General features: G+C 44.2%; 1 protein-coding gene across 1 annotated transcript in view; it reads right to left on the bottom strand.

The window, feature by feature from the left end:
- The window catches only part of UQCC1 (ubiquinol-cytochrome c reductase complex assembly factor 1), an 84,966-nt gene that overhangs the window by 33,450 nt on the left and 40,347 nt on the right, over positions 1-11,169 (bottom strand). The window contains exon 7 of the mRNA XM_075011370.1: positions 5,586-5,694. Within this exon, the coding sequence (XP_074867471.1) occupies positions 5,586-5,694 (109 nt within the window). The remainder of the gene's footprint in view (positions 1-5,585; positions 5,695-11,169) is intronic.

The raw sequence follows: 11,169 nt of genomic DNA, 5'->3' as shown, positions 1-11,169 counted from the left end.
CCAAATTTTACAAATTTTGGACATATCCTTGTTAAATCAGTCTCTGATGTCTATGTTTAGATGGAGTCCATCTTACATACAGAAATATTAGTCAATCTTGGTGCTATCAAGGAAGATCTAAGAATAGAGATCTTTATTTTCATTTATTTATTTATTTATTTATTTATTTCAAATTTTTTTGAAATCTCCACTTCCATGTATGGAGTCCTCCTAAGGATAAACTCCATTGTATCCTGATTCAGAACTATGACAATACACTCAAGAAACCACAAAGTCTTGTTTTTATAAGTAGCTTTACCAAGACATGATATGCAAGCCAGACTCAGATCTTTGCTGTCAAGGTCCTCTGATAGGAAGAAACACAGTTGCAGTTTATAATAGTGAATCTGGCTCCCTCTTGCAAACTGATCAAGCAGCTGCCAGTATGGATAATTTAAACCTTCTCACTCTAAGAAACAAGATGGAGATATCTGGCAGAGCAGTATCGAAAGGAAGTCTTTTACCCAGCCTAATGTTACTATTAACACTTTGAGTCACTGCATCTAGCCAATTTTTATATTTGTTTTTTAAGTTTGGTAGAAATGTCACAAGTGGAAAAATTAAGTAAAAGCACTGGTTAGCCACAAAACTGGACACACCTGGCTGCAAACCCACCAAAAGAAACTGACTTCATTAGTAGTAGGGGCAGCAGAGTAAAATTTATATATGAAATCTGCCTGCACCAGTAGAACTGCTGAGGCCAAAAGCTTTCTGTCTGTTTTTACAGCTGTGTCATGTTTTGATTCCTGATTCTTGCTGACACTCTGGAGTGCTGAAGGAACGCAGGCTACAAGGTCCCAAAAGTTTGCTGCTGAGATTCAGATCTCAGAGGTTTAACTATCAGTTTATGAAATAACACTAACTAGAGTGGAAACTGATAATAGCAGAATACAGCACAGTGTATTAATTTAATACCAATGATCCTGCATTTTGAAGAACAGACAGCAAAATCAAATGAATATTGAAATAATGTTCAAAACTTAATGTACACTCACCCCTCACTGTACGAGCACAATTGGTTCCCAACTTTGTGCTCATAGGTGAAAACTCGTAAGAGGGAGACTACATTCTCATTAAAATACATGTAGAAGTCTCTGATTGGTTCCCAGAGCTCGGCAAAGGAGTGGCAGCATGTGGCGCTGCTTTTGGAAAGTAAGTGAACCTTGAGTTTGGGGGTTGGAAAAGGTTAAATGTTGGGGGGCAGTTTAAGGTCATGAGTGGGAGGCAGGGTTAAAACCTGGTAGCTGGTTGGGTCTGTGGAGTGGGTGGGGAGTTCAGGCTGCTGAAGGTTGGGTGTGTGGTTAGGCTGCGGTAGGTTAGGTCTACTGGGCTGGTGGGGATGGGAGACAGGGGTCAGGCTGCCGCGGGGCCAGTCTGTGGGGTGGTTTAAGGCTGCCCAGGTTGGGGCTGGGGAGGGGTCAGACTGCCACGGGGATGGCGGCTGGGAAGGGGGCCAGGCTGCTGTGGGTAGGCGCTGCAGAACTGGCGGAGGCAGGGGTCAGGCTGCTGCAGGGCTGAGGGAGGTACGGGGGGTGGTGGTCAGGCTGCTGCGGGGCCGATGGAGGTGCGGGGGTCAGTCTGCTGTGGGGCTGTTGGAAGTGGGGGTCAGTCTGCCACAAGAAGGGGCTGCGGGGCCGGTGGCGAGGTCAGACTAAGTCAGGTTGGAGCCACAGGGAGGGGATTAGCCTCCTATTAGTGGGGGGGAGTTCATTTGTAGGATGAAGGACGGTAAGTAAATGTATCCCTTGTTAAGTGAGTACTCTTAAGTGAAGTACTTGTTTAACAAGGAATGAGTGTACATTTCTGCATCAGTTGTACTAACTCCTTGTTGCGATACATGAAGGGGGATTTGAGCCCTGAACATTCCTCTACTCTTACTGATTTTAGATAAACTGCTTTTTAAAAATAATCTAGCCAATGGAAGATTTTTATATTTTAATGGGTGAACATGTCTGAAAGCCTTTTAACAGAAGAATACAATTTAAAATGTCCAAGATTAACTTCATGAACTGCTCTGCTTTCTGCTTGTCAATCATGTAGCTACATCAATCACCTACTCCAGAAATTTCTACTTAGCCCTCCTCAGCCTTCTTTATCCAAGCAAAAACTGCCTTAGAGAGACAAGGTGGGTGAGATCTCTTTTACTGGAGCAACTTTTGTTGAGGACAGTCACATGCTTTTGAGCTACCCAAGAGTTCTTCTTCAGGTATGAGAAGCGTACTGATAATGTCATACCAAAGCACAAGATTGAACAGATATTTAGCAGACTCTAAGGGACAATTAGAACCATAAGGCTAGAAGGGAACATAAGGGTTATTTGGTCCCCTCTGCCAAACAAGATGCAGGATTTGTCAAGTCTCAACTAACAGTTCTTAAACTATGGATTGGAACGCCAAAGTAGACTATGGCCCCATTTTAATGGGATCACCCAGGCTGGCTTAGACTTGCTGGGACCTAGCGAACAGGGTCAAAGTGAACTAGGAGCCCCACAGCCTGGAGATGTAGCCAAACCCTGAACCCGTGTGGGCTCTGACCCGAGGTCGTGGGACTTAGATTACAAGCCTCCTTCCTGATATTCTGGCACCTCCACCCAGTGCAGCAGGGCTCAGGCTTTGGTCCCCTCTCCTAGGCCTGTTTAATAATTTTTGTTGTTGGATGGGGATATCAGTGCAATGACATTTGAGAACCCATAATCATCGAATCATAGAACGCTAGGACTGGAAGGGACCTCAAGAGGCCATCGAGTCCAGCCCCCTACCCCAATGGCAGGATCAAGTACTATCTAAGCCATCCCTGATAGACATCTACCTAACCTGTTCTTAAATATCTCCAGTGATGGAGATTCCACAACCTCCCTTGGCAATTTATTCCACTGTTTGACCGCCCTGACAGTTAGGAGCTTTTTCCTAATGTCCAACCTAAACCTCCCTTGCTGCAGTCTAAGCCCATTGCCTCTTGTTCTATCCTCAGAGGCCAAGAAGAACAAATTTTCTCCTTCCTCCTTATGACTCCCTTTTAGATACCTGAAAACCGCTATCATGTCTCCCTTCAATCTTCTCTTTTTCAAGCTAAACAAGCCCAATTCTTTCAACCGTTTTTCATAGGTCACATTCTCTAGACCTTTAATCATTCTTGTCGCTCTTTTCTGGACCCTCTCTAGTTTTTCCACATCTTTTTTGAACTGCAGTGCCCAGAACTGGACACAACACTCCAGCTGAGGCCTAACCAGCACAGAGTAGAGAGGAAGAATGACTTCTCATGTCTTGTTCACAATACACCTGTTAATGCATCCTAGAATCATGTTTGCTTTTTTTGCAACAGCATCACACTGTTGACTCATATTTAGCTTGTGGTCCACTATAATCCCTAGATCCCTTTCTACTGTAGTCGTTCCTAGACAGTCTCTCCCCATTCTGTATGTGTGAAACTGATTGTTCCTTCCCAAGTGGAGCACTTTGCATTTGTCCTTATTAAACTTCATCCTGTTTACCTCAGACCATTTCTCCAATTTATCCAGATCATTTTGAATTATGACCCTATCCTCCAAAGCAGTTGCAACCCCTCCCAGCTTGGTATCATCTGCAAACTTAATAAGTATACTTTCTATGCCAATATCTAAATCATTGATGAAGACATTGAACAGAACCGGTCCTAACATGGACCCCGGTGGAACCCCACTTGTTATAGTTTTTCAGCAGGATTGAGAACCATTAAGAACTACTCTCTGGGTACAGTTATCCAGCCAGTTTTGCACTCACCTTATAGTAGCCCCATCTAAATTGTATTTGCCCAGTTTTTTTATAAGAATATCATGAGAGACCGTATCAAATGCTTTACGAAAGTCTAGGTATACCACATCTACAGCTTCTCCCCTATCCACAAGGCTCTTTATCCTGTCAAAGAAAGCTATCAGATTAGTTTGACATGATTTGTTCTTTACAAATCCATGCTGGCTGTTTCCTATTACCTTACCACCTTCCCAGTGCTTGCAGATGATTTCTTTAATTACCTGCTCCGTTATCTTTCCTGGCACTGAAGTTAAGCTGACTGGCCTGTAGTTTTCTGGGTTACTCTTATTCCCCTTTTTATAGATGGGCACTGTATTTGCCCTTTTCCAGTCTTCTGGAATCTCTCCTGTCTCCCATGATTTTCCAAAGATGATAGATAAAGGCTCAGATACCTCCTCTATCAGCTCCTTGAGTATTCTAGGGTGCATTTCATCAGGCCATGGTGACTTGCAGGCATCTAATTTTCTTAAGTGATTTTTAACTTGTTCTTTTTTTAATTTCAACTTCTAACCCTACCCCTTTCCCACTAGCATTCACTATGTTCGGCATTCCTTCATCAGACTTCTCAGTGAAGACTGAAACAAAGAAGTCATTAAGCATCTCTGCCATTTCCAATTTCCCTGTTACTGTTCCTCCCTCCTCACTGAGCAATGGCCCTACCCTGTCCCTGGTCTTCCTCTTGTTTCTAATATATTTATAAAAAGCCTTCTTGTTGACCTTCATGCCTGTAGCTAGTTTGAGCTCATTTTGTGCCTTAGCCTTTCTAATCTTTCTCCTGCATTCTTGCGTTGTTTGCCTATATTCATCCTTTGTAATTTTTCCTTGTTTCCATCTTTTATACAATTCCTTTTTTATTTTGAGATCATGCAAGATCTCCTGGTTAAGCCAAGGCGGTCTTTTTCCATATTTTCTATCTTTCCTACACAGCGGGATAGCTTGCTTTTGGGCCCTTAATAATGTCCCTTTGAAAAACTGCCAACTCTTCTCAGCTGTTTTTCCCCTCAGTTTTGCTTCCCATGGGACCTTTCCTACCAGCTCTCTGAGTTTACCAGAATCTGCCCTCCTGAAATCCATTATCTCTATTTTGCTGTTTTCTGTTCTACCCTTCCTTAATCTAACCATCCAAGACCAATCCAGCCTTCTTCTGAAAACCTCCAGTGAAGGATCTTTCACCACCTCTCTTGCCACATGTTCCATTGTCCTGTTGTTCAAGGTAAAGAGGCCTGTTAACAAAAGGGGGCGTTATGGATGGTTGTATAAACACCACCTCCTACAACACACCTTTCAAGACCCATGGGTTCTACTCTCAGCTATCACAACATAGGTGTACCACAGTCAGTGCACTAAATGCCCCAGTAACAACTATGTGGGTGAAACCAGACAGACAATCACTACTCACAAATTAACTTCCACAGGAAAATGACAGAAGGTAAAAATACTGTATCACCTGCAGGTGACCATCTTTCACAAAGTGTTGACTCAATATCTGACCCATGAGTCCTCATCCTCAATAGAAACCTGCAGTAGGTTGAGTCCAACCCCCTGCTAAAAGCAGGACCAGCACTTAATAGATCATCCCAGCCAGGTCTTTGTCAAGCCAGGCCTTAAAAACCTCTATGGGTGCAGAGCCCACTACCTCCCTAGGTAACCCATTCCAGTGCTTCACCACACTCCTAGTAAAGTAGTTTTTTAAGATCTTAATCTTGGAAACAACTTATATACAATCAAGAAAGTCAAACTCAGACAAAGATGACTTACCCCCATCACCTTACCACGCTGTTCAACGTCTTCCCACATAGAGTGAACTATATAGCGACACATGTATTTCCCAGCTCGACCCTCCTGTTTCATTCGTACCAGACACATCCTGCAAGAGAACAAGTACCAGAGAAGTTGGTTTGTTTTCCAACTGCTTTGTCAGATCTTAAAAGAGTAAAACACTATTTTCAATGTAACTTCCTTACAAATATCATTACAGCATGGAAAGTACTGTAATTATATATCATGCTGTGCTTCAATTACAAAAGTCCCTATATAAAATTGGCTAACTTCTATTTTCACAAACTTGTCTTCTGTGTATAAAGCTGGGGTGGGCAGTAATTTTTGATGTGGGGGGTGTCACTCCAAGATTTCAGTAAGTGGTCAAGCGCCAGACTTTTCTATGGAGAGAGCGTGAGGTCCAGAAGGGAAGTTGGATGATAAAGAGAGCTCAGGGCAGGGGACTGACGTGCAGGATAGTCTGTGAGGTCTGAGAGGGAGTTTGGGTGAAGGAAGGAATTGTGATCTGGGACATGGGATTAGGGTGCAGAGTCTGGTAGGGGATATGGGTGCAGGAGAGAATTCTGGCCTGGGGGAGGAATGTAGGAGTGGGCGCAGGGTTGGAGAAGGACTTGTGACCTGCAGTGAGGGCGGGGGGAGGGGTCGAGGGTGCATAGAGTTTAGGTGGCAACCTGGGGCAGGGGATGGGGTGTAAGGTCCAGGAGGTGGTACATGTGTGCAGGAGAAGATTCTGGCTTAGGGGAGGGGTGCTGGATGGATTGCAGGGTTTGGGGAGGAGTTGGGGTACGGTGCCAGGAGTAGGCTCTGGGAGGGAGTTGCTTACCTAAAGCAGGCATCCCTGCATTCCAGCAGCCCCAGCCCAGTTTTTTTCATGTGGTTCTCTGCAGTGAGAGAGGAGGGGTTTGTGTGCTGCTCCGACCTCCAGCAAAATCCCTCAAGTCCCACTGGCTGGTTTCCGGCCAATAGGAGCTAAGAGATTTTGCTGGGGCAGGAGCAGCATGCAAAGCTCTCGCCACTCTGCAGGGCAGAGCCACAGGAGCAACCAGCTGCTTTGAGTGGCACTGCTCCGTGCCGTAAGAGCAGGCTGTGGGACAGATTAAAAGGTTCTGTGGGCCATATCCAGTTTACAGGCTATATCTTGCCCAGTCTGATTTAAAGTCAGAGCTGGACTTCAGCCTAGTCTACAGAGGGGAACTCTACCTAACTATGAAAACTGTTTCACAAATGTCTGGAACTGCAGCACAGGTGAGACTACAATGGGTGGAATCATTCTTTTAACTGTGAAATCCTCAGAAAGCAGGGTATAAAAACAACTCTGCTTGCTGAAGCCACTAGAGTTCCAATGGGTTTCAAAAGCAGATCAGCCTTTAGGGCAAATTTCCCAAACATGGATACAGTGCTGGTGAAAACGTGTTTATTTTGTTTTTCACTCCTGTAAGCCCTGTGGAGCAAGTTCAGCTACAGAAGGCAGCAACTGAGTCTGTCCAACCTCATTCTCAGCAGTTCCTTAAGGGTCTTTGGAGCAGGGCCTGGTCTACTTCAGAGAACTGAAACTGACTTTAGCGGACTGCCTCTGTGTCCTCATAAGCCATGTCTACACTAAGGTTATGTCTATATTATGATGCAATTCCCAGCTTGTGTAGACATTCTCAAACTAGCTCTTCTGAGCTAGAGCACTACAAATGGTAAGGCAGCTGCAGATAGACAGCAACAGCCAAATGTGTTGGTTGTCCTGAGAATGCACGCAGGGGGTTCAGAAGGGTTTGTACTCAGGGTGTCCCATGCTAGCACTACAATACTACTATTTTAGCATGTTAGTTCACATCAGAGATAGTAGGGCTATGGCTGTGCAAGCTGAGACTCACAGTATGCAGCGTAAACAAGCCTAAGGACATCATTTGTGACAATTCAGGATGTAAATGTGCCCCGTGGTGATTGGTATGCTAAATATCTACACGGACCCTGTTATAGTGAATGAAAAATTCTGTATTGTGCTTTGAGACACCTTGCTTTGAAATGTGAGTAGATTAAAAGGCACTGGAGAAGTTTCAGTTCATAGCAGCTGGATCTACACATACCAAGGACAGTAAGGGCTTGTCTACACTTGCTCCCAACTTCGAAGGGAGCATGTTAATCAGGGTGATGGGAAATTACTAATGAAGCGCTGCAGTGAATACACAGCACTTAATTCGGCTAATTCTCCACCGCAGCAACTCTGAAGTGTCAAACTTTGAAGAGCCGGTATGCATGTAGCTACTGCCCTCTGTTCTTTTTCTTGAATGGCTTTGGACTTCTTGTGCATGTGCTTTCTGACTGTGGCATATTCAGTGCTCTAGACCACAACAGACACATTTGGAAACTTTGCTGTGTAGTCTATAGTGTATCATAGCAAACTTCAAACCTCATTTTAATTTCAGGCAGTAGCTACCAGTGTTGGCATTGGAGGTTTCACCAGCCCAACTAGCTCCTGGGTGTGGTTCAGGGCATTTGATCAGCCCCTTAATTCAGAGCAACAGTGGGAGGAGAAATCACAGAATCATAGAATACTACGACTGGAAGGGACCTTGAGAGGTCATCAAGCCGAGCTCCCTGCCCTCATGGCAGGACCAAGTACTGTCTAGACCATCCCTGACAGCCATTTATCTAACCTGTTCTTAAATATCTCCAGAGATGGAGATTCCACAACCTCCCTAGGCAATTTATTCCAGTGTTTGACCACCATGACAGTTAGGAACTTTTTCCTAATGTCCAACCTAAGCCTCCCTGGCTGCAGTTTAAGCCCATTGCTTCTTGTTCTAGCCTCAGAGGCCAAGAACAACAAATTTTCTCCCTCCTCCTCATGACACCCTTTTACATACCTGAAAACTGCTATTATGTCCCCCCTCAATCTTCTTTTTTCCAAACTAAACAAGCCCAATTCCTTCAGCCTTTCTTCATAGGTCATGTTCTCTAGACCTTTGATCATTCTTGCTGCTCTTTTCTGGACCCTTTCCAATTTCTCCACATCTTTCTTGAAATGTGGTGCCCAGAACTGGACACAATACTCCAACTGAGGCCTAACCAGTGCAGAGTAGAGTGGAAGAATGACTTCTTGTGTCTTGTTCACAACATACCTGTTAATGCATCCTAGAATCATGTTTGCTTTTTTTGCAACAGCATCACACTGTTGACTCAAAAAAAAAAAAAGAAAAGAAAATAAATTTTCTTCATTACTTCATTCCTCAGGATACTTCAGCCACAATAGCAGTAGCTCAATCAACAACATTTTTAACCTTTCAAACTACCAACTCAGCCCAGCAGAGGAGTCTCTCTTATCCCGGGGCCTTTCCTTCTGCCCTACCTCCTCTATGCACTTAATACAATTCTGTGGTGACCTTGAAGCCTTCTTTCGCCGCCTCCGTCTAAAGGAATTTTTCCAGCACACCTATGAACAACAGTCTGACTCTCTCGACCCCCCCACCAACAACAAAAGAAGAACTCTATGTGGACTCCCCGAGGGTCGTAGGGAAAGTCTGGACTTCTACGTACAGTGCTTCCGCAACTGTGCTCAGGCTGACATACACAAACAATGCTAAATGAGACACAATCTCAACTATGCTGAACGCCATGCTGTCCAGAGTCTCAAAAATAACCCAGACATCATAATCAAACCAGCTGACAAAGGGGGTGCTGTTGTCATCCTGAATAAGTCAGACAAGCAATCAGGAATACCATCCCTGATGCCACCACAGCCCATCTGGTGTCTGACCTCTGTAACTTTGTTCTCACATACAATCGTTTCCGATTTGGGGACAATTTATACCTCCAGATTAGTGGAACTGCTATGGGCACCCGCATGGCCCCACAATATGCTGATATATTTTTGGCTGACCTGGAACAACGATTCCTCAGCTCTCGTCCCCTATTACTACTCCTCTACTTAAGATACATTGACGACATCTGTATGATTTGGACCCATGGTACAGAGGCTCTGGAAGAATTCTACAGAGACTTTAACAATCTACACCCCACCATCAACTTATGCCTCAATTACTCCAATCAAGAGATACATTTCCTGGACACTACAGTACTAACCAAGGATGGCCTGATCAGTACCACACTGTACCGAAAACCTACTGATCGCTATACTTACCTACACCCTTCTAGTTTCCATCCTGCACACGTGACTAGATCCATTGTTTACAGTCAAGCTCTTAGGTACGATCGCATTTGCTCTGATCCAACTGACAGAGACCAAAAACTACAAGAACTTTACCAAATATTCATAAACCTGAATTACCCACCAGAAGTAAAAAAACAAAATCGACAGGGCCAGACAAATATCCAGAGACCAGCTACTCCAAGATCGGCCCAAAAAAGCCAAGAACAGAACACCACTGGTCATCACCTACAGCCCCCAACTCAGACCACTGCAGCGAATTATTAAAGACCTACAACCTATCCTTAATCAGGATGTCACACTCCAGAAGGCCCTGGGTGACATGCCTGTTCTCTCCTACAGACAACCTCCCAACCTCATGAGGATCCTCACTAAGAGCCACAGTCTATACCCCAGGAATACCAGTCCTGGAACCTTTCCCTGCAACAAAGCCCGCTGCCAGCTTTGTCCACATATCTTCTCTGGAAATACCATCACTGGACCTAACCAGGTTACTCACAGAATCACGGGCACTTTCTCATGCTCCTCTGCTAACATCATATATGCCATCATGTGCCAACATTGCCCAGATGCTTTGTATATTGGACAGACTTCTAACTCCCTTAGACAAGGGGTCATTGGGCACAAAACAGACATCAAAACACTCCAGATCCACAAACCAGTTAGTCAACATTTTAATGGAATGGGGCATTCTGTCAATGACCTAAAGGTATGTGTGTTACTGAAGAAGAATTATCGCACCGTTCTGGAAAGGGAAACAGCCGAGCTGGCTTTTATATTCAAATTCGGAACATTAACACATGGTTTAAATCGTGATGTGAACTTTCTGAGTCACTATAGGGGCTTGTCTGCATACTTGGCTCAATCTAATTCTTGACCTTCCCCCCCACCCCTCCACTCTCTGATTTGCTCACCTTGATTATCTTTTGCTGATTTGTCCTCCTTGCTTACTGTTTTTGGTTCTCTGTGCCTTAAATATTGAGTCTGTTCTGGTTTGGCTATGGTCTGAAGAAGTGGGTCTGTCCCACGAAAGCTCACATAATAAACTATTTTGCTAGTCTTTAAAGTGCTACTTGACTGCTTTTGTTTTGATACTGTTGACTCACATTGAGTTTGTGGTCCACTATAACCCTAGATCCCTTTCTGCCATACTCCTTCCTAGACAGTCTCTCCCCATTCTGTACACGTGAAACTGATTGTTCCTTCCTAAGTGGAGCACTTTGCATTTGTCTTTATTAAACTTCATCCTGTTTACCTCAGACCATTTCTCTAACTTGTTCAAATCATTTTAAATTTTGACCCTATCCTCCAAAGCAGTTGCTGGTATCATCTGCAAACTTAATAACTGTCCTTTCTATGCCAATATCTAAATGGTTGATGAAGATATTGAACAGAACTGGTCCC

Source organism: Carettochelys insculpta, chromosome 17, assembly GCF_033958435.1.
Source record: "Carettochelys insculpta isolate YL-2023 chromosome 17, ASM3395843v1, whole genome shotgun sequence".
NCBI classification, from domain to species: Eukaryota; Metazoa; Chordata; order Testudines; family Carettochelyidae; genus Carettochelys; species Carettochelys insculpta.
This window is presented reverse-complemented; position numbering and strand designations above follow the sequence as displayed.